The sequence below is a fragment of the Paramormyrops kingsleyae genome, chromosome 12, assembly GCF_048594095.1.
Source record: "Paramormyrops kingsleyae isolate MSU_618 chromosome 12, PKINGS_0.4, whole genome shotgun sequence".
NCBI lineage: Eukaryota > Metazoa > Chordata > Actinopteri > Osteoglossiformes > Mormyridae > Paramormyrops > Paramormyrops kingsleyae.
In genome coordinates, this window is record NC_132808.1 from 27794641 (window position 1) to 27818838 (window position 24198).

Here is a 24198-nt window from a genome sequence, read left to right on the forward strand (position 1 = left end):
GCTCAGGCCGTCCCTGTGCTCAGCTAAGCCGCTCAGCTCACCTCCTTCCTGGGCATGACAGCCTGTTACCCATAGTTCCTTCCTCAGCACTGCCCTGCTACAGTCCTACTGCACCGGCTGCTGTGATTGGACGAGCCCTGTGTGTGGTCTCGGGCATGCTCTGATGCCGTGCGTACCCTCAAATCCCCCAGCGTTAGCTCACTTTGACATCTCCAGTCCCTCTTTCGTGATCTGTGACGTGCCGGTCACAGCATTAGCTGCGACGCCGTCACAGACTCGCGCAGAGGAGCCCTTTGCTGTTGCCTCCAGTGCTCTTAACCAGCCCGAGCAGTGGTACGCAGTGGGTGAGCGCGAGGCGCTAACCTGCACCTGTATCACTATAGCCGCTCCTTCACCCCCAGGATGGATCACCAGGCCCTGGCGGCGCCGCCCTGCACAGGTCACACACCACTGAGGCTACACCGCTAGCACAACCCTAACCTGCAGTTGACCCCAGGCAGGAGCAGTGATGAGGTCGACATGCTCTCTGACTTTGTCTCTGTGCTAGTCCCACACACGGGCACTCTGTGTGCGGAACAGGATATTATTCAGATGTTACATACAGCCCTCCAGGCCACTGTGTCTCTGCAGGAGCTTAAAGAAGCTCCTGAATAGGATTCTATCCTCTCTCTCAGCTCTGCACTTACATCCGGAATGGCTGGCCTCATGAGGTGCCTGAGGAACTGGCCGCATTTTTCTGAGTCGAACAGGAGCCGTCTTGCTGGAACGACACCTGTGTGGCGCGTGGGCTTTGCACAGTGGTCCCCAGCGCTCTGTGTGCCTGTGCTTTGACTATGGCTCATGAGGGCTGCCTGGGTATTCTGAAGCTGAAACAGTGCTGGTGAGACCTGGTGTGGTGGCCGGGGATAGACAGGGACATTGAGGAGCTATGGCGAGTTGGGCTATCAGGCTGATGGGCTATCAGATGGGGTTCTCCACCATCAGCGCTTTTTGGTGGTTGTCCATGACCTACACTTCAAATGGCCAGAGCTCCCCACTATAGACTCTTTGACATCTCAGATCATCATCGACTTCCTGGACTTCCAAACCAGCTGTGGCCTCACTGAAAACTAGGGCAAGCGTGGTTCTGCGGCGACGTATTGAGTTAGTGTGGTTCTGCGGCGACGCATTGAGTTAGCGTGGTTCTGCGGCGACGCATTGAGTTAGCGTGGTTCTGCGGCGACGCATTGAGTTAGCGTGGTTCTGCGGCGACGCATTGAGTTAGCGTGGTTCTGCGGTGACGCATTGAGTTAGCGTGGTTCTGCGGCGACGCATTGGTTCTGCGGCGACGCACTGTGTTGTGGACAGACGTTATACGGGCAGCTCGACCATCACGACAGCTGAATGATCCTTATGTCAGATGGGGATGGAAGCGGCCACTGGCCGCTCCGAAAGCAGTTTTGTTTGCGCATAACTGGGCTGCAGCATCCCAGGTCCGGGACGGACAGCCGGCCTCCCGCCCTTTTGACCGTGTTATCGGTCGGGGATTTTCCGGGGCTCGGGTGGTTTTCAGACGCTTTCATCACGCTGCCAAAATCGCCGTCGTTTCGTGCTGCCAGGCGCGTCAGATCGATCCGTGGCGCACGACGGAAGGTAGATAGCAAACCTCTGATGACTGTCAAGGCTGTTTGTCTGTTAATAATAATGATATTAATAATAATAATATTCAAAAAGCTTGTAACGATAAGCATAAAGGTATTTCTTTAAAGATAGCTAAAGATCCAATACCTTGTAACTTGTAACTTTAACTAAAATACAATTTGAATTTATGAGCAAATAGTGTTTAAAAAATTTAGATTTACTTTAAAATAATAACTGGGGTAAATGAAGCTAAGCGATATTGTATTCTCTTTTCTGAAAGCTGTTTAAAAATGTATTTGCCCTGTGGTGTAAATATAGAACTTAAAAGAGACCGTAATAAAGTTTGACACTTTTTTGTATGTTGGGTTTTATTTCTGGATTTTTGTGAAGTACACATGAAGTATTCTGTCTGTAGAGGTAGATTTTATTTGAGAGATGTCTGTCCGACAGTGGATGTATTGGAAATGAGTTTTAATATTTGTCAACGAGATGTAGGCGTTTGGAAGCTTTTACTCGGGATATGTGGAGAGTGGATATGTTAAAGGTTCGCTTGTGTTTTTCTGCTTTAATGAGCATCACAGATCTGGCAGAGGACCATCTGCCAGAAGCCTTCAAGCCTTTGCTGATATGTGTATATGTGTGTTTAAATAGGCCTCTGTATTACATATATATTAATAAAATTGAGCTTGGTTATACCCTAAAGTTGGTGGCATGGTGGCTCAGTACTTTTGCCTTGTATGGTGTTGGGTTCGAATCCCAACCCTACTCTGTGTGAGGGCAGCACGTTCTCCTTAGGTAGGTACTTCTGCATAGAGCTGATGCATGGTTATACACATAAAGTGGGTAGGTTTATGGGCTACTGGAAGGCTTAGGTAGGAAACTCGGATCTTGAGATTAGAACCATCAGCCTTCTGGTTGTGAGTCCGTAACCTGCATGCAACGTAACGTAAACATTGCGGTGTTAATTTTATACTTGCATGGTACAGCTGTTGAGCTGGGCTTAAAACAGTATGGATCACTGCCAGTTTGCAAATACTAATTTCAAAGAAGTTTATTATTTTTTTTTCTCTGATTTTATTTAAAACGTTCATGTATCTCACGGCTTTGCTTGTTACTTTTTCGCTAAGCCATGAACGTCGCCAGCGATTTCCTCTAACGTAACACCGCAGCCGGCTGAAATCCCCCTGCCGGCTACGTTTAATGTGCTCTTTCCCGCCTGTATTTACGTCTTTCCCTCTCGCCCCGCACTGCCGCTTCCTCACAGGTATCTCCGCAGGAATCCGCGAGAAGATCAGGGACAAGCTGAGCTCTGACTCTGTCTGGAAACGCAGGAATGCACTTCTGCATAATTTATCAGTGCAGATGCATGGTGCCAACTCGGCATGACAGGTGTTTCGAATTAAAAGTGCAGTTTTTTTCAGATCACTGCCGTTTTTTTTATGGTTAGTCACGCTCTGCAACTGTAAACCAGGAGAAAACCCTCTGTGTAATGGAACTTGTCAAAGTGTACAGCTAGTCTCGGTTCATCCTTAGGAAATGCTTGTGAAATTGCATGTATTTTGTTTTTAATACAGGCTCAGCTCTTTGCACTGTTTAAGCCGTTTTGTGGTTCTCATTATTATAGGGTTCTGGAGCATTCAAATGCAGTGAAATCCATTCTTTCTAGCCACTGCATTTTAAATTTCTGATCTATTTTCACTGTGACAGGTGAAAGCAGGATGCCTCTGGCCTTTGAACACTCGTACAGGCTCTTGGTGTACTCGCTGCTTTCCTTGTCTGTGTTTGTGTGTCTGTGTGTGTGTGTGTGTGTTTGTCTGTGTGGGTTTGCATAGATCACATTTGAGGACCAAATTGTCCCCAAAGTGTAGTACAACCTGAAATTTCCCTACGTTTGGGGACATCTTTTGAGGTCCCCATTTGGATAACCTGAGTTTTATAAAAATCTGTGAGTGCAATCAAAAAAGTAAAGATGCCAAAAGTCTTGTATTTGGGTTGGTTACTTATGGTTAAGGTTAGGGATGGGTAGAGGTTAAGGGTGTTGTGGTTGGGATTAGGGTTTTTCCCATAGGAATGAATGGACGGTCCCCATTTAGATAGGAAGATCCTCAGTGGGGGAGTGTGTGTGTGTCTGTGTGTGTGGTTCCGGTAAACATTACATTGTGGAGACCAAATGTCCCCAAAATGTGATAAAAACCTGTTATTTTGATGTTATGGTGATCACCTTTTCGGTCCCAACAAGGGGAAATTAAGTGTTATAAAAATTCCACAAGACTTTTGTTTGGTTACTTATGGTTATGGTTAGGGCTGGGTAGGGGTTAAGGTTGTCATAGTTAGCATTAGCATTTTTCCCATAGAAATGAATGAGCAGTCCCCTCAAAGATATGAATATAAACGTGTGTGTGTGTGTGTGTGTTACAGGTGTACATCACTGCTTGGTGGCCTGACTCCTGGAAGAGGATGAGGTTCAACATGACGGCATTAGCATCTCTATCCCAGGGACCTCCGGCAAACTTTGATAAAGAAGGAAGACTTTGGGTGCACAGGCCCCCCCCCGGCATTCCTCAGCCACCTCCAGGTACAGTACTACAGGGCAGAGAGGGAGCTAAAGCCCCCTGTAGCCACCTCTGGGGCCACGGGGCCGGTATCATCGGGGCCCATATGAGGAACACCTTTTATGATTCAGAGTAGCTGTCAGAGACAGAAGCCATGAGTGAATGTCATTACCTCACTGTAGCCACTGTTAGCGTATAAACTAGATGTGGGCTAAACTTGTTGGTGAATCGCTGAGTACAGGAAGTACCCCTCCCCCCATGGGTGATCAGAAGGTCTTTGGTTTAAATCCCAGAGTCGGCAGGGTGATATTACCGTTGGGCCCTTGAGTATGGCCCTAACCCCCCCCCAGTTGCTCCTTTGACTGGCTGGTCCTGCTTTCTCACAAAACGTACGGTGCTTTGGGTAAAGCATCTGCTAAAAAAATGAAAGATGCGCAAATGTGACAGGGAGGATCTTGAAATAAGGCAAGGATGAGCGCACGCTCACAACGTCCATGCGAAGGAGCTGGAGACATCTGAAAAGGGTCTGCAGGGGTCAGGTGGATGTGTGTGATTGTATCAGAGCCCTGAGGGCTCATAGCCCAGAACAATCTGCTCCTAATGCTGCCGGCGTTCTGCTAGACTGACTTCCTAATTATCGCTGCTGGGTTGTTATTATTCCAGAGATTTCAGTCTACAAATAAAAGGGGGGGAAAGCCCGAGAGACTTTCATTTGCTAATTGTTATCCAGACCAGTGGTTCCCAAACTGGGGGGCGCAGAGGTATTGCGGAGGGGGCGCACCAATGGGATAGCCTCAGGGGCATGTGCCACCCTAAAATAATCTCTTCACAGACTGGACGATTAAACAAATAAAGCAGCGCAACATTACAGTAACTAACAATAAATAAACCACTAACTTACGTGTACTATTAGAGCATTTACGTCATTTATTTAAACTTTATTTTACCAGGTAAATTAACTGAAAACCTGTTCTCACTGCTTTACGTGATATTCGGGAGAAATAGCAGATAACGCATCGGAACTTCCTGGGATACAGACGTCATACAAACGACACGTTCTTCAGCCAATAAGGGCAAAGTTGTGTCGTCACGGAGGCTGTTCCAGTTTGTTCAGCCGGCTGAGAGGTGCTGTACCATCTGTCTTAAGTCGTCTTTCTTTTGCAAGGTTTTTGTACCATGTGACATGGTGACGCGTGACGACGTTTTGCAGCGCCGGACAAAAAAATCTAACCATATCATGAAAAACAAAGTTTAAAATTTTCTACATGAAGTGCAGGGAGACTATCAGTTAATGGGTATGATTTAGTGTTGTTTTGTGCTATAGTATAGGCTGAAACCTGCGGTTATCATTAAAAACAAAATGCGGTAATCGTAAGACAAACTTTAATTTGTGAACGCCAATGAATATTAACATAACTTCAAATTTATGCTGGACTTTTATTTTTAATTGATTGCTCTTTTTTCTCCCACAGTGGTGAAATTGCACCATGTGTATTTTGTAATTGCATTTGTTTTGCTCAATTTTATTTTCAAATAAAGTTTGAATCTGAACCTGTGTAGTTTGAATGGGGGGGGGGGGCTCAATAATGTTCCTATCTATAAAAGGGGGGCCCTGCAGAGAAAGTTTGGGAACCACTGATCTAGACTATAATTCCGAACTTTTGAAATCAGTATTTCAGCGTGCCATCGGACAGTAGGACTTGGTACAGCTCTAAATCTTGTCCTATGAAGCAGTGTTTCCCAACTCGGTCTTCAGGGACTCCCAGACTCTATGTTTTTGCTCCCTTCCAGCTCTCTACCCAGGACCTTGGAGGGAGCAAAAATGTGGAATGTCTGGTTGAGAACTGGGAGGAAGCCAAAACGTGGACCGGCTTGGGGTTCCCTGAGGGCTGGGTTTGGAAACATCGCGTTAGATAAAAAGGCTCTGTCATTATTCTGCTTAATCAAACAGGAGAGTCACAGATACTTTGAAGGGCGTTTTGAATATTTGGCCAAAGCGTGGACTTCCTACCGCTGCAGGGTTGGCTGCGGGTTGGGAGAAGGTCTTTAGGACATTCTCTTTTCACAGTGAGGAGTATATGGTCCTTTTTGTGCCTTTTGGACGATATGTCAAATGATGATCAGTAGCCTACAACTTTCAGCCCGAACAGTCCAAAATATCATTGCCGTTTCATAAACATTAAAGCCACTTCTGAAAAAACCTGTTACACATGAATGAACGGGCAAAAGAACAGTACTAGCTTGTGAAGGACCTATTTCCTCACCTGGTACTAACCATCTTAGTGTAGCATACATGTTAAGATGAACTTGTGCGTACTCACCTTAGCGTACAGTGTTGAGTATGCTAAAATGAGCCTCTGCTTACTCACCTTAGCGTACAGTGTTGAGTATGCTAAAATGAGCCTGTGCGTACTCACCTTAGCGTACAGTGTTGAGTATGCTAAAATGAGCCTCTGCTTACTCACCTTAGCGTACAGTGTTAAGTATGCTAAAATGAGCCTCTGCTTACTCACCTTAGCGTACAGTGTTAAGTATGCTAAAATGAGCCTCTGCTTACTCACCTTAGCGTACAGTGTTGAATATGCTAAAATGAGCCTCTGCTTACTCACCTTAGCGTACAGTGTTGAGTATGCTAAAATGAGCCTCTGCTTACTCACCTTAGCGTACAGTGTTAAGTGTGCTAAAATGAGCCTCTGCTTACTCACCTTAGCGTACAGTGTTGAGTATGCTAAAATGAGCCTATGTGTACTCACCTTAGCATACAGTGTCGAATATGCTAAAATGAGCCTCTTCTTACTCACCTTAGCGTACAGTGTTGAGTATGCTAAAATGAGCCTGTGTGTACTCACCTTAGCATACAGTGGCGAATATGCTAAAATGAGCCTCTTCTTACTCACCTTAGCGTACAGTGTTGAGTATGCTAAAATGAGCCTCTGCTTACTCACCTTAGCGTACAGTGTTGAGTATGCTAAAATGAGCCTCTGCTTACTCACCTTAGCGTACAGTGTTGAGTATGCTAAAATGGGCCTCTGCTTACTCACCTTAGTGTACAGTGTTGAATATGCTAAAATGAGCCTCTTCTTACTCACCTTAGGGTACAGTGTTAAGTATGCTAAAATGAGCCTCTGCTTACTCACCTTAGCGTACAGTGTTAAGTATGCTAAAATGAGCCTCTGCTTACTCACCTTAGCGTACAGTGTTGAGTATGCTAAAATGGGCCTCTGCTTACTCACCTTAGCGTACAGTGTTGAATATGCTAAAATGAGCCTCTGCTTACTCACCTTAGCGTACAGTGTTGAATATGCTAAAATGAGCCTCTGCTTACTCACCTTAGCGTACAGTGTTGAGTATGCTAAAATGAGCCTCTGCTTACTCACCTTAGCGTACAGTGTTGAATATGCTAAAATGAGCCTCTGCTTACTCACCTTAGCGTACAGTGTTGAATATGCTAAAATGAGCCTCTGCTTACTCACCTTAGCGTACAGTGTTGAGTATGCTAAAATGAGCCTCTGCTTACTCACCTTAGCGTACAGTGTTGAGTATGCTAAAATGAGCCTGTGCTTACTCACCTTAGCGTACAGTGTTGAGTATGCTAAAATGAGCCTGTGCTTACTCACCTTAGCGTACAGTGTTGAGTATGCTAAAATGAGCCTGTGCGTACTCACCTTAGCGTACAGTGTTGAGTATGCTAAAATGAGCCTCTGCTTACTCACCTTAGCATACAGTGTTGAGTATGCTAAAATGAGCCTGTGCTTATTCACTTCAGCATACAGAGTTGAGCTAGTTCCCTATAGTCTAGCTGCACTCCCCCTGTTAGCTTTTAGAAGCTTCCCCTCCTAGCTCTGCTACACCCCTACTGAGCACAGAGGTATGGACCAATAAAAAGAGGCAGAGCTTCCAGTGCTGCTGCCTTGGGTCCCTGGCTGCCTTCTGGAAATGTTCTGCTATTAAGCCGCCTGTCAGGCACATGGCGCTGGTGCCTACAGCGAGAATCGCATAATGACTCTCCCTGCCGGCTCTGACCTTTAAAAGCGATGCGCTTCCCCGCAGTCTCACCATCTCCTAATCCCAGGCGAGTGCCCCCCCCCCCCTCCCTGGATCCTTAGAAAGCAGCGTACGGCGGTAGCTCAGTCGTTTTAACCCTGTCTATTTTTTCTCCTCTCCCCCTGCCCGCGTGCAGAGCGCAGAGAGCGATGGTGCCGGCTGAGAGGGAACCTGCTCTTCCTGATGCAGAGCCCCAGTCAGGTAAGCCTCACACGCTCCCTCTCCCTGACTCCGCTCAGGCTCTCGTGCGCATCTCTGCTCCAGCTGTCATGCGTGTCTTGGCAGATATCTCCGCTCCGGCTTTCACTCGCCTTTCCGCCGAGATTTCCACTCCGGGCTCTCGCACACATTTCCACAGAGATCCCTGGTCCAGCTCTAGTGCACGTTTCCGTAGAGATCTCTGCTCCATCTCTTGTGTGCATTTCTGCAGAGATCTCCACTCTGGCCCTAGCCCACGTTTTTGCAGAGATCTCCACTCCGGCTCTCGCGTATTTTTCCACAGAGATCTCTGCTCTGGCTCTCACTCACATTTCGGCACAGATCTCTGCTCCGGCTCTTGTGGGCATTTCCACAGAGATCTCTGCTCCGGCTCTTGTGCGCATTTCCACAGAGATCTCCGCTCCGGCTCTTACTCGCATTTCGGCACAGATCTCCGCTCCAGATCTCACCCGCATTTGGGCACAGATCTCCGCTCCGGTTCTCACCTGCATTTCGGCACAGATCTTTGCTCTGGCTCTCATCCACATTACGGCACAGATCTCCGCTCCGGTTCTCACCTGCATTTCGGCACAGATCTTTGCTCTGACTCTCATCCACATTACGGCACAGATCTTTGCTCTGGCTCTCATCCACATTTCGGCACAGATCTCCGCTCCGGTTCTCACCCACATTTCAGCACAGATCTCCGCTCCGGCTCTCACGCATTTTCGCAGAGATTTCTGCTCCGGCTCTCGCGCGTTTCCACAGAGATTCCTGTTGCGGTAATTTCGAGGAGTGTGAGCTCAGGTGATGTTCGGACGTCCACCATGCTGGTTTCACCTTTTCACATTGGCGGGAATGATGCCCAGCGCTCGGGGTCTGATACCTTTCCGGTTTATAGCGACTTCATCCAGTTCACACCAAAGGTTATACACTACCAAAGTTCGGTTTATAGATTTGCATTTAGGAAAAACTCTTAGAGTCTGAGTGCATCTCCCAGTCTCTCCGACTCACTTTCTCTTGCAAGGCGGATGTGACTCTGTATTTGTGCCCTGCTTATCCCTTAGGAAAACCTGTGGGCTGTGTATATCTCAGAAAAGCTCCACTCCACACTTGTTTACTCATGATTCATTTGTCAGACACTCTCCACAGGTAACGGCGCTGAGCACTGAGGTCAGTGACTTAGGTCGCATGGCAGTAATGTGTCAACGTCTGTGGCAGGTGGTGCAGCAGCCCAACAAAAGGTTTGAAACCAATGCCAGAACTGCCGTGGTACTCTTGTGAAAGCAGTTTAACTTGAATTTGTTTAAATATTTTGCTGTGTAGCTGAGAAAATGAACTAATGTTTCTCTGGCTGTGTCCCTTCGGGAAAGTCTCTAAGGAGAGATTTTATAAATAATGTATTTTTCTTTGTTTAATGTATTTCTTTAAACTGCATCTGTTAATGGCTGCTGTTAACGTGGTAAAACTTTCATAGGGATTCATTCCCCTCTGAGTATAAACAATTATTTCACTTAGAACCCCTCAAATAATGTGTTTTTATTGTACAAAGAAATCTGCAAGTCTATTTAATTAGCCGAATGGATTCTAAAACAGTTCAGGGTAACGACATTGATTGAGGTTACAACAGCACTGAGATCTTGTTTGCTTGTAAACCGTTAAAATCGGACCTGCAGGCTGTGGATAATGGCCTGATTGAACACCAGGACTCTGGGACTGATCCGTGGTCATCGCGAAATGGCACAAATTACTCTGAAAGGCAGGCTGTTGATCTACAGAAAACATCCTGTTCCTTGCAAATGGGTGACTCTGTTGTCCTTGTCTCACAGCTTCTGGAGGGACGCTTCATAGTGGAGGCAGGTGACGTGTGCCGTCATATACACTCTACCAGACTGCTGCCTCGGGTCATTGTGAAACAGCCTAGCTTTGATAAGTGATACAAACGTCATTCATATACGGCTCGTGTGCCAGTTTTATATTTTTAGAAACTATCTAAGTGGGAAGGTTTAGAGGAACTGCTGGGACACTCCTGTTGAACATACACAATATGTGTCTCGTGAAGCATATTGAAAATGATGTACTGTGGAATTCTTGGATCTTATGGTATTTTTATGCAAATACGAAACGATAAACCCAGTGTGGATTCAGCTGAAGTGTTTTCCTCTGCCGTAGCCCCTGGCAGAAGAATGTTGAGGGAGAATAAACTTTGAGCTCCTGGCTTTAATTAAGTAATTAATTAATTTCATTTAGTAATGGAAGACTGCTCTCTCGCCTGACTCTGGCAGAACGATGCATGTATTCATCACATCTTTTGACGGGTGCATGTTCACGCCTGTAAACATCTCAATTCAGGCGTACGTGACATTAAGGAAGGTCTATGAGAGGTCTCTGTAAGCACTAAGGATATTTGAATACTCCTGTTCTGCTCTTGAAACCGACCTTAACAGGAAAATGAACCTTGTTATAGTGCAGGTTTTGTTTTTAGTGCAGACATTGTAAGCAGTAAGAGTTCATTTTAGCGGGAATGGAGGCGATGCAAATTTTTCCTGTGAGGCAGATGTGGAACGAATAGGATCTTATTTTACCTAAAGCAAAAACAAACATCCTGACCTACGCGCTGGCTTGGATTCTGATTGGTCTCACATCCTGCCGTGATTATCGTCTTATGGGTTTATAAGGGTCTGCTTTGAAAGAGCTTACGCGCCCTTCAATTTTATCAGCGTCCCAAATTATGTTAGTAAAAAAAGATTTACATGCAGAGGGTGTTGATTTTTCTGAAGGAGTTTCGGCGTATTTGAACAGGGAAAAGCTTGGCTTTGTTTTGCTGAGCGGTGAATGTTAAAGCGAGAGCGTTCCCGCTGGACTCGTGCATCATAGTTGTGTGTCTGCACTGTTTGTTACTCTGAATAGCAATAGACCTTCTTCTGTAATATCACCGTTCTGCTTTATCTTGCCTTCAAGAAAACCGCGTTTCTCTTTAACATGGCATAACATACTGAAAAGGCAGCTTTACCTATTTTGTCCTGGATAGATCTTCTTTTTTTCTGTCAAAACAGTCAGGATGTTATGAAGGCATCTTGCAAAGTCACATTTCGCACAGCTTATGGTTTCCCAAAAAAAGGCCTTGAAATGTTTGTTTACTGTGGGGAGGGGGAAAGAAACAACCCATAATCCCTACCAGTGTGTGGTTGTCAAGCGAGCTTCACCCAGTGAGGTTCAGGCAGAGTTTCCACAATAACTTCTGAAAGCTCTGATCAAAAGGCTTCACTTGTTTCATTAGGGTGGCTGGGAAGGCAGCCGCTGCTGGGGAAAGTGCATCTTTTATTGGTTTCATTCCCATGTGAAGTTTTGTCATTTTGTTTTTTTGAAAAATGTTGGTTGAGACGGCTGTGAAAATTGTGTGTTTTGAAGTGTGTGTGTGTGTTGGCTGTGGCCTGGGGCACCCAACGTTTGGTGGCCCACTGCTGACCACGATCAGTCACTGCACTAGGTGGGGCCCCTGGGGAACCCGATGTTTAGTGGCCCCCTGCTGACCACGATCAGTCACTGTATTAGGTGGGGCCCCAGAAGCAACAAACCAGGGTCCTGTATGACTATTGGTGTAACTGCAAATCCAGTGTTGGAAGACATTGTACTGTACAATGCACATTTCTGAATTGTCGTGGGGAAAAAGACATGTCTTCTGTATCTAAGTTATAGTAACAGATTTTCTGAGATTAACTGAGCATATCGGTGTGTGACCGAAGTGTTGCATTTAGTGACTGGTGGATCCAGCTTTACCTATTAATGTTTACCGGGCCTGTTCTTAGTCCAGGCTCGGATATGCTGGTTAGCCAGTCTGTAGGGCTCTGGGCTCCAGACGTAAATATTAAATTCTTCCCGGTTAAATTAGCCTGTAACTCTGACCAGGACAAGCTGTTGAAAGGCAGATTGGTGGAGGTGTTCTCTCTGAAATTACCCAAAATCCTGAGTAAGCGCAAACCTGCAAACGTATAAAGTAAGATGCAGACAGCTGCCTGCAGTGCACTGTCTCTCTGTCTGTATAGCTGACTTTCAGCTGAACACTTTGATGGCTGAAAGAGTATTTTCAAGGTAAGTAGATATTCAAAGGCCTTTCAGTTGTTTTTGGTGGGAGTCTAACGCATCCTTCTGTGTAAGTGCGCTGGTGCTTCATTGTGCTGATGGATCTAGTGGCTGCCCTGTCACGTGTTCCTTCTGGTACCGTCACATTCTCATGGAATTCCACCCTTTATAAATGTGGGCGTTAGCCAGACGGTTTTTTATTCCATCTACCTCTTCTGTGATTGTTCTGCAGTCACCTCTGCGTCGCCGCGGCGCCGCCCCAAACCCTCCGAAACCCGCGCCGCCCCTAACCCTCCGAAACCCGCGCCGCCCCAAACCCTCCGAGCCCCGCGCCGCCCCAAACCCTCCGAAACCCGCGCCGCCCCAAACCCTCCGAGCCCCGCGCCGCCCCAAACCCTCCGAAGCCCGCGCCGCCCCAAACCCTCCGAGCCCCGCGCCGCCCCAAACCCTCCGAAACCCGCGCCGCCCCAAACCCTCCGAGCCCCGCGCCGCCCCAAACCCTCCGAAGCCCGCGCCGCCCCAAACCCTCCGAGCCCCACGCCGCCCCAAACCCTCCGAAACCCGCGCCGCCCCAAACCCTCCGAAACCCGCGCCGCCCCTAACCCTCCGAGCCCCGCGCCGCCCCTAACCCTCCGACACCCGCGCCGCCCCAAACCCTCCGAGCCCCGCGCCGCCCCAAACCCTCCGAAACCCGCGCCGCCCCTAACCCTCCGAGCCCCGCGCCGCCCCTAACCCTCCGACACCCGCGCCGCCCCAAACCCTCCGAGCCCCGCGCCGCCCCTAACCCTCCGAGCCCCGCGCCGCCCCAAACCCTCCGAAACCCGCGCCGCCCCTAACCCTCCGAAACCCGCGCCGCCCCAAACTCTCCGAAACCCGCGCCGCCCCAATCCCTCCGAGCCCCGCGCCGCCCCTAACCAGCTGAACCCCGCGCCGCCCCTAACCCTCCGAACCCCGAGCCGCCCCAAACCCTCCGAGCCCCGCGCCGCCCCTAACCCTCCGAAACCCGCGCCGCCCCAAACCCTCCGAGCCCCGCGCCGCCCCTAACCCTCCGAAACCCGCGCCGCCCCTAACCCTCCGAGCCCCGCGCCGCCCCTAACCCTCCGAGCCCCGCGCCGCCCCAAACCCTCCGTAACCCGCGCCGCCCCTAACCCTCCGAGCCCCGCGCCGCCCCTAACCCTCCGAGCCCCGCGCCGCCCCAAACCCTCCGAGCCCCGCGCCGCCCCAAACCCTCCGAAACCCGCGCCGCCCCAAACCCTCCGAAACCCGCGCCGCCCCTAACCCTCCGAAACCCGCGCCGCCCCTAACCCTCCGAAACCCGCGCCGCCCCAAACCCTCCGAAACCCGCGCCGCCCCTAACCAGCCGAACCCCGCGCCGCCCCTAACCCTCCGAACCCCGCGCCGCCCCTAACCAGCCGAACCCCGCGCCGCCCCTAACCCTCCCAACCCCGCGCCGCCCCTAACCAGCCGAACCCCGCGCCGCCCCTAACCAGCCGAACCCCGCGCCGCCCCTAACCCTCCGAGCCCCGCGCCGCCCCTAACCCTCCGACACCCGCGCCGCCCCAAACCCTCCGAGCCCCGCGCCGCCCCTAACCCTCCGAGCCCCGCGCCGCCCCAAACCCTCCGAAACCCGCGCCGCCCCTAACCCTCCGAAACCCGCGCCGCCCCAAACCCTCCGAGCCCCGCGCCGCCCCTAACCCTCCGACACCCGCGCCGCCCCAAACCCTCCGAGCCCCGCGCCGCCCCTAACCCTCCGAGCCCCGCGCCGCCCCAAACTCTCCGAAACCCGCGCCGCCCCAATCCCTCCGAGCCCCGCGCCGCCCCTAACCAGCTGAACCCCGCGCCGCCCCTAACCCTCCGAACCCCGAGCCGCCCCAAACCCTCCGAGCCCCGCGCCGCCCCTAACCCTCCGAAACCCGCGCCGCCCCAAACCCTCCGAGCCCCGCGCCGCCCCTAACCCTCCGAAACCCGCGCCGCCCCTAACCCTCCGAGCCCCGCGCCGCCCCTAACCCTCCGAGCCCCGCGCCGCCCCAAACCCTCCGTAACCCGCGCCGCCCCTAACCCTCCGAGCCCCGCGCCGCCCCTAACCCTCCGAGCCCCGCGCCGCCCCAAACCCTCCGAGCCCCGCGCCGCCCCAAACCCTCCGAAACCCGCGCCGCCCCAAACCCTCCGAAACCCGCGCCGCCCCTAACCCTCCGAAACCCGCGCCGCCCCTAACCCTCCGAAACCCGCGCCGCCCCAAACCCTCCGAAACCCGCGCCGCCCCTAACCAGCCGAACCCCGCGCCGCCCCTAACCCTCCGAACCCCGCGCCGCCCCTAACCAGCCGAACCCCGCGCCGCCCCTAACCCTCCCAACCCCGCGCCGCCCCTAACCAGCCGAACCCCGCGCCGCCCCTAACCAGCCGAACCCCGCGCCGCCCCTAACCATCCGAAATCCGCGCCGCCCCTAACCCTCCCAAACCCGCGCCGCCCCAATCCCTCCGAGCCCCGCGCCGCCCCAAACCCTCCGAGCCCCGCGCCGCCCCTAACCAGCCGAACCCCGCGCCGCCCCTAATCCTCCGAACCCCGCGCCGCCCCTAACCCTCCGAACCCCGCGCCGCCCCTAACACTCCGAACCCCATGCTGCCCCTAACCAGTAGTTCAGAGTTACAGCCGTTTCACTGCAGAGCAGCTGTGAATTTTTCAGTATTACATCTACTTACGGGAATTTCCAGCAACATATTAAATGACAGTTCACTATACAAACCAAAGGCTTCATATCAAGTAAGTGGCCCCACATTTGAAATTGAAAATGAAAAGGATATCAAAAGGAAATTTGGAATACTTTATTTATTTTGCAGGACTGTAAGCGTATAAGAGAGATGAGATGATAACTTTTAAGTACCATGGAAGTTTAAAAATGTAATTTTGCTGGCATTTCATCAAAGGGAGAATGGTTAAGTCTTATTAAAATGAAAACGTGAGCTTGATTACTTTTCAAAGATATTTCGAGAGAGCTTGAATGTAATATCTAAACATTTCCTTTCCAGTCATTTACATTTTTTCACACAAAATTGAGTTCTGACAATTTTCGTAAGTGGTATTTTAATGGTCATTAGTGAGCTTCACCCCCCCCCCCCCAACACTGGATCATCTTCATACATTAGCTGTTGGTTTGTGGTGATTTGTGGTTACTTTAAAATTTTTAATGAACATTTGAAATGTGACATTTTGTTCCCCCAGTGACTGATTTTAGGGAATATTTCACATTTGATAGCAGCTTTCTTGTCTTTTTCAGGAGGTTAAAGAGCTTGAATTCATAAAGATGATTTTTAAAGTTACACTGTAGATGTTACACCAGGTGAATACAAAATTCACACACACACCCCACACACTCATCTATTTTCCACCGCCTCTAAGTTTGCTTTTTTGGCAAACTTAACAATTCCCTGATTAATGAGATTTGTCCAGTAACAAAAAGAATCAAATGATTACTTTGCATTGCAGCACTAAAATGTAAAATCTAATTTCAATAGACCCCAGTTTGATAAGCTCTCTGCTTTGCCTCAGTCCTGCCTGTGGGTGTATTATATGTCTGGGTGGGACCTGGGCTTCCTTCCCACTGTCTCTGCCTTTTTTTGGCGGGGAACCAGGTCGTGTGCCGGATCCTTAGCACCATGGAGGGAACCTTAAACCAGGAGGATGTGATGCTTCCACACGTCCTCTCCGTTAGATATTCTGATTTTGCCCCTGGCTGTCGTGAAGAAGAAGGACAACTCAGAAAACACCAGTGATAACGGTTAGGATGTAAAAGAGGGGGGTTCCTGTCTTTGGAGTGACTATGCACTTTTTTTGATATAGCCATGTACTTAATAGAATGGTGATACTTCATTAATCCCTGTGGGGATGCTGTCACTCCACTCCATCCTGTTCTCCATCCTGATGAAAGCCAGCATGCAGCCCCCCTAGGATCTGGGGGCTAGTGGCTTTGCTCCTGGGCCCACAGACGAGTAATTATTCTGTTGAGGGCAGGATTTGAACCAGTGACCTTCTGATCACGGACACAGAGGTGTAGACCCCTGAGTCACGTTCACACCATCCCCTTATGGTTCTGAAAAATATCCTGATAGGTCCAGTTCAAAGATGAATGGTAAATGCGTTAGATAAGGAAATAAGGAATGCAGTGGAGAGTCAGTAAGGTTTGGTTAAGCACCTCCTGGAACTGCTGCTTTGCAGTGTAGCAGTGGCCCCTCTGAGTTAGGTGTACGTCGGCATAATTACAAGATCTCATTCCCCACTATTGGCAGCTAGTATGGGGTCTTAGGGAATTTGACCAAATCTGTTCAGAATTCAATGGACGTGTTGTGGTGCCTGCTATGAGGTCAGTGTGGCCCCATGGTTTATGAGTACTCCGTCGCGTTCTGGCGTTATCCTCGCCGATTTAGGAACACCCCTATGCTATCTGCTACGTTTCAGTTGTTTGACTTCAGATACAGTAAATGGTTTCACATCTCCTTTGTGAGATGAATGGTAATTTTATTGTTCAATGATGTGGCTAAAATTGAAAGACCAGTAAATTTGCCCTGTTTGTGTGATCAGGAAGCAAAGCCAAGCAAACTGGCATTTGTATTTATCTGGGTGTCCTGTTCTGTAAGTCCCGAAAGACACGCAGGATGTGAAATACTGCCTTCTGTGATCTCACAGAAGGAACACTGATAAGATCCTTTCATTTTTAATGATACCAAACTCCAAAGTGAAATGAACCAGTTTCTCTTCATCTTTTTGTTTCCACGCGCGTGATCAGTGGTGACATCAGAGATATTTTCTCTCTTTGTTTCTATTCCCTCACTTCTCCCTCCCCAGATGCAGGGACGCTCTAAGCCCATGTGGGGACCCTAGGCGGGGGGTGGCGGCGGCTGGTTTAGTCAGCGTCCCCTCAGAAGATGCCGCCCTGGGCGATGGCCCATATTACGCTTGCAGGGATGGTCCCCTGCCCTCACACCAGCCACTCCTTGGGGGCCCAGCTCGAGTGGGGGGGGGGGGGTGCTGGGCTGGGTGCTTCTGCAGTGGATGTTAATATTTACAGGGTTATCCTCCTTCAGTCTGGCGGGGGTGGGACGTGTGAATGGGAGGCTGTGCAGCTCAGGGGGTTAGTGCCTGTGATCAGATGTGTTGGTTTGTATCCTAGGGTCGGTGTAATTTTCCTGTTAGGCCCCTGGGCAAGACCCAAAGCCCTCAGGTGCTCCAGAGACCATCTGACCCTGACCCTGCTTTCTCAAAAAGCACGTCACTTAACAAAGGTGCATGCTAAATAAATATAATGTAAATGTGTGTCATATACGGACAACCAGCAGTATCCCCGTTTTTATGATCTTTCACGTGTCCGGAACATTCCTCACAGTAGTGGCTTCACGGTGCTGTATCCTGTGAGACGTTCACAGATTTGCTCCGAGGACAACTACGTTTGTCTTAATGGACTGAATGCATCCCTGACTGGACGCAGTGTCAATTTCACTGTCACAGCGGGAGACGGGACAGTTTTCAAGAGATCTGGCCGGCTTTGAAAACTGCAGGTCAATGTCCTTTCCGGAAATTCTCATCATCCCAAAATCCCTGATCAGAGCAGAGGCACCCTGTGATACTCACAGCAAACGTGTAACCTGAAGGACAGAAAGAGTGAATGCTGCATTTACGTAGCGCTTTTTCAAGACACCCAAAGCACTTTACGGAAGCAGGACCTAGGAATTAAAATGCAAAATGAAATGAGCCGGATGAGATGCGACGGGACCGCAGCCGCAGGTGGGATGCCGGCCCTCGGCAGTCCTGCTCTTTGTGCTTTTCGGGTCTTCATCTGCTTTTGCTTTCTGCCTCTCATTTCCCCGAGGAGCCAATTATCTGAGGGTCCATGAAAGAGACACTGCTCATCTTTCTTGGCTGGTAATATATATACATCTCCCCCTGACCTTTTCTGACCACTGTTTTCCATTAATATATTTCAGTTAGGACAGTTAATTGCTTTGACTTAACTTCTCCTATTAAAGTAACCTAGTACAGGTGATTTAACCTGGTGCTCATTTGAGGCATTTCCACTCATTAGTTGAATGAAAAGGTCTCACCGAATCCCCTTCATGGCTTCTGTGGACTTTTTTGCATAGTTGTGAATCTGTGCTGTGACAGTTCATATGGTGCGGTTGGACAGCAGCACTGACCCTGATGTATGGTACGGTCTGCAGTGGCACTGACCCTGATGTACAGTGCGGTCTGCAGCAGCACTCACCCTGATGTATGGTACGGTCTGTGGCTGCACTGTTGCTGATATACGGTGCGGTCTGCAGTGGCACTGACCCTGATGTATGGTACGGTCTGTGGCTGCACTGATGCTGATATACGGTGCGGTCTGCAGTGGCACTGACCCTGATGTATGGTACGGTCTGTGGCTGCACTGTTGCTGATATACGGTGCGGTCTGCAGTGGTACTGACCCTGATGTATGGTACGGTCTGTGGCGGCACTGATGCTGATGTATGGTGTGGTCTGCGGTGGCACTGACCCTGATGTATGGTACGGTCTGTGGCGGCACTGATGCTGATGTATGGTGTGGTCTGCGGTGGCACTGACGCTGATGTATGATATAGTCTGCGGCTGCACTGATGCTGAAGTATGGTGCGGTCTGCGGTGGCACTGATGCTTGATGACGTTTACGTACGGTGCAGTTGGCGGCAGCACTGACCCTGATGTATGGTGTGGTCTGCGGTGGCACTGACGCTGAAGTATGGTAGGGTCAGTGGTTGTTAAGCACACCAGTCAACCTGGTGAAGGACTCTGTGTGCCTGGTTAGTGGACACATCAGGGTGGTTGTTCTTTCTTTACATCTCTTTACAAAATGACCTTGTAGACATGAAGGCCGACCGCAGGCCTGACTGAGTCCTCTATCAAAACAATGTCGGGCATAGCTATTTAAATAGTCCTCTTCTCAGTCCTCAGGTTTTCATCTGGCGAGCTGTAAAACTTCAGGGTAGTGATGCAGCGTAAAACAGAGAGGGAGAGGAGGTCCGCTTGGCGCCGTGCGCCCCAGCGACCCGTGATGAGCGGAAGGCGTTCGGCTGGCCCTCTAGCGCTGAGATCCGCCTTTGGATACCCCCAGAGCTTTTACTGCTGGCCTGAGGTTTCATCGATTCCTTTCAGCCTTTCCGCCGCTAACACTAAAGAGCTATTTGTCTCGCCTTTTCTCCTCTCTGCATTTTCAAGGCTATTTGAATCGGTGATAAAAAGCAGAGGTATTTCCGTGGAAACACTCTGTGCATGGCATGAAATAACAGGTAGGCTGTATGGATCTGGAAGCTCACTGTGGATCGATAGGGCACGTCCCGCTTATTCGCACCGGGGGAGCAGCGCCGCTATCAAATCCTTGTCTGATTCTCGTTTTTGTTTCCGTGTATTTCCTCCAAACTCCCAAGAGCTGCAGAGCATATTGTCCCTAATTTTTAACATATTATTCCGACTGTTATATTTTCATGGAGTTTTGGGTTGTTGTTTGAAAGTTTAATGAAACTATAAAAGGGGATCTGCCCTAAATCTTTGTGGGGGGGGGGGGCATTTCTTAACATGAATCAAATTATGACTCTTTTGTACAGAAACCTTGAACATATTTCAAAGGGTTTCAGGAAATGGGGGAGAGCGTCCATGGATCACACAAGGATTGGGGGATGTCCAGGCTGACCGATCAATTCATCCATCTTCAAAGCACCTATCCTGGTCAGAGTCCCAGGTGGCATGGGGCACAGGGCTGGCATGCTCCATGGGTGGGATGCCAGTCCGTCACAGGTTCATAAATATGGGTGCGTGAGAAATTGGGATGTTTTAGATTCCCGAATGAGGATACCTCATCTGTCACCCTGACGTTCAGCTTCTGGATGCGACTTGCCCCCATCACGTTTCACTGCCCAGGTTCACGTCTGGTTAACCCTAACCCTAACCCCAACCCTATGGTGGATGTGGCGGGAACAGTCACAGAACTTCACAGTGCTGGGTACCAGACAGCCCCCTGTTACTTTTCATAATGTGCACCTCAGACATGACCACCAAACACTGTGGTCCATTACTAGTTAATCACCATGGGCCTCCCTCAGAATGTGGCCACTGATACGAAACAATAAGTCTTCAGCTGGTGAGGTTTGCTGCGGGCTTTTCTGAGCTGGACCATCAGTCATTCTCCGAGTCTAACTTCCTGATTCCCACAGTTTGACGCCTGATTCCCGCAGTCTGACGGCCTGATTCCTGTAGTCTGACAGTCTGATTCCCAGAGTCTGACAGTCTGATTCTTGCAGTCTGACGGTCTGATTCTTGCAGTCTGACGGTCTGATTCTTGCAGTCTGACGGTCTGATTCCTGTAGTCTGACGGTCTGATTCCCAGAGTCTGACAGTCTGATTCTTGCAGTCTGACGGTCTGATTCTTGCAGTCTGACGGTCTGATTCTTGCAGTCTGATGGTCTTATTCGCGCAGTCTGACTGCCTGATTCCCAGGGTCTGACCGAGAACGATGTGCGAATCGACTTGCTTTGGTCTGTTTTTCAGAATGAATCGGAGCAGGCCTCCTCAGTAACCTAGAGCCACCTCTGTGCCTGTTTATTTCAGTTAAAACCTCCTGAATTGAATGTTCCGATCACTTTCTGTGAGTTGCATCAGGCTTTTTTTGTGGTTGATTCTCATTCCTTTATGTGCAAACAAAAGCAGCAGTACCTAAAGAGCCGAGATCTAGAGATCCTCACATGGAAACGGGGATAAATACACGTGTGATCAGAGCTGTGACATGTTCTGGGTGGAATGGGGACATATGTGATATAAGGAAAGGGGCTTCTCTCTTTCCATGAAAATCTCTTATCCATGATGGTTACAAACCAATGACAGGTGGGATTTTTTTTTTCATTCAGGAAAGTAGAAAGACAAAATCTGTGCTGCACTGAGTAATTACATTTTTCAAGCAGACAAATATGCATGTTTGCCAGATGCAGTTTAATTAAGAAAATAATTTTCTAGATGTACTCAATAGTTATTTTACCCCCAGTTCAGAGAGAAATTAGTGTGTTTCTCTAAAGTATATAGGAGCTATTCAAATATTTTGCTATTGTGGAGTTTAAAACATACCACAGATCACAGACAAAATAAGTAGGGAATGTGTTAAGGGCATTTGAGTGTACAAATACAATACAAACAAGGCCATGATGGAGCCATTCAGAATTTCAGGTACTTTCATGTCTCAAACACAACTTGCAGGCTGACTTACTTTCATGACCCATTTGGATTAAGTATTAATCTGACAGACACTGTATTGAACATTTTCATGCTTTCATATAGAAAAGCAAAACACATGTCTTTTGGAGTTTTTGTCCAAGAGTAACATTTAGAATGAAACCCTCATTTTATAATAAGGGTTAGTTATTGTAAAGAATTTGGTCTTGTAGGATTTATTTCCGCAGGAGAAAGAACTCAGTTTGAGGCCAGGGAATTATTTTTTTGTGTCTGAATTATTAATCCTGAAATTGTTACTGGAGATATGAATGGTGAATAAGGGAGATTAAAGAGGACAAGTAAAGGACAAAAAAGCTTTTAAGTGGGGAAGAATGTGAGGAATCAGAAGCAGGGCTACACTGATATTATTTTGCCCTGGGTGAAACCAAGCAGGACAGCAGACGTCTCGGGATAATTTAGTTTAGTTTTCTAGAGAGCATTAAGTCATCAAGTCATGGCCACAGATCACCTTCTGTACACTCTGATGTCATACCACTGCCCATGTCAAGAGTCTTGTAAAAAGGCTGCACTGGTATATGGGACTTCTTGGGTTGAGCGGTATGCGCTTTCCGGTGATTCCTTTTCCCCAAGGCAGTTATAAATAAGATCCCTGGAACCAGTAAGGCTCCAGACCGGCACAGCTGATGGTTAATGCCGAGAAGTCATGAGGACAAACGCCGCTTTTTAGGTCCTTCCTCCTTGGCCACAGGAGCATGGTCTCCCCACTAAGAGTGTCAGGGCATATCCTGGATGTGGCACCCTTTCGGAATGTGATGTTCCCACAGACGCCCAGCCCAGTGTCTTCCCTGGATGTGACACCCTTTCAGAATGTGATGTTCCCACAGACGCCCAGCCAGTGTCTTTCCTGGATGTGACACCCTTTCAGAATGTGATGTTCCCACAGACGCCCAGCCAGTGTCTTCCCTGGATGTGGCACCCTTTCAGAATGTGATGTTCCCACAGACGCCCAGCCAGTGTCTTCCCTGGATGTGACACCCTTTCAGAATGTGATGTTCCCACAGACGCCCAGCCAGTGTCTTCCCTGGATGTGGCACCCTTTCAGAATGTGATGTTCCCACAGATGCCCAGCCAGTGTCTTTCCTGGATGTGACACCCTTTCAGAATGTGATGTTCCCACAGACGCCCAGCCAGTGTCTTCCCTGGATGTGGCACCCTTTCGGAATGTGATGTTCCCACAGACGCCCAGCCAGTGTCTTCCCTGGATGTGGCACCCTTTCGGAATGTGATGTTCCCACAGACGCCCAGCCCAGTGTCTTCCCTGGATGTGACACCCTTTCGGAATGTGATGTTCCCACAGACGCCCAGCCAGTGTCTTTCCTGGATGTGACACCCTTTCAGAATGTGATGTTCCCACAGACGCCCAGCCAGTGTCTTCCCTGGATGTGGCACCCTTTCAGAATGTGATGTTCCCACAGACGCCCAGCCAGTGTCTTCCCTGGATGTGACACCCTTTCAGAATGTGATGTTCCCACAGACGCCCAGCCAGTGTCTTCCCTGGATGTGGCACCCTTTCAGAATGTGATGTTCCCACAGACGCCCAGCCAGTGTCTTTCCTGGATGTGGCACCCTTTCAGAATGTGATGTTCCCACAGACGCCCAGCCAGTGTCTTTCCTGGATGTGACACCCTTTCAGAATGTGATGTTCCCACAGACGCCCAGCCAGTGTCTTCCCTGGATGTGGCACCCTTTCAGAATGTGATGTTCCCACAGACGCCCAGCCAGTGTCTTCCCTGGATGTGACACCCTTTCAGAATGTGATGTTCCCACAGACGCCCAGCCAGTGTCTTCCCTGGATGTGGCACCCTTTCAGAATGTGATGTTCCCACAGACGCCCAGCCAGTGTCTTTCCTGGATGTGACACCCTTTCAGAATGTGATGTTCCCACAGACGCCCAGCCAGTGTCTTTCCTGGATGTGACACCCTTTCAGAATGTGATGTTCCCACAGACGCCCAGCCAGTGTCTTTCCTGGATGTGACACCCTTTCAGAATGTGATGTTCCCACAGACGCCCAGCCAGTGTCTTTCCTGGATGTGACACCCTTTCAGAATGTGATGTTCCCACAGACGCCCAGCCAGTGTCTTTCCTGGATGTGACACCCTTTCAGAATGTGATGTTCCCACAGACGCCCAGCCAGTGTCTTCCCTGGATGTGGCACCCTTTCAGAATGTGATGTTCCCACAGACGCCCAGCCCAGTGTCTTCCCTGGATGTGACACCCTTTCAGAATGTGATGTTCCCACAGACGCCCAGCCCAGTGTCTTCCCTGGATGTGACACCCTTTCAGAATGTGATGTTCCCACAGACGCCCAGCCAGTGTCTTCCCTGGATGTGGCACCCTTTCAGAATGTGATGTTCCCACAGACGCCCAGCCAGTGTCTTTCCTGGATGTGACACCCTTTCAGAATGTGATGTTCCC

The 24198-nt window shown here is 49.6% G+C and overlaps 1 protein-coding gene across 3 annotated transcripts in view; it reads left to right on the forward strand.

Annotated features, from left to right (window-relative positions):
- The window catches only part of LOC111832836 (type II inositol 3,4-bisphosphate 4-phosphatase-like), a 161139-nt gene that overhangs the window by 6513 nt on the left and 130428 nt on the right, over positions 1 to 24198 (forward strand). For all 3 annotated transcript variants that reach the window (XM_072697847.1, XM_072697849.1, XM_072697848.1), the window contains 2 exons: positions 4039 to 4195; positions 8353 to 8417. In XM_072697847.1, the coding sequence (XP_072553948.1) occupies positions 4039 to 4195; positions 8353 to 8417 (222 nt within the window). The remainder of the gene's footprint in view (positions 1 to 4038; positions 4196 to 8352; positions 8418 to 24198) is intronic.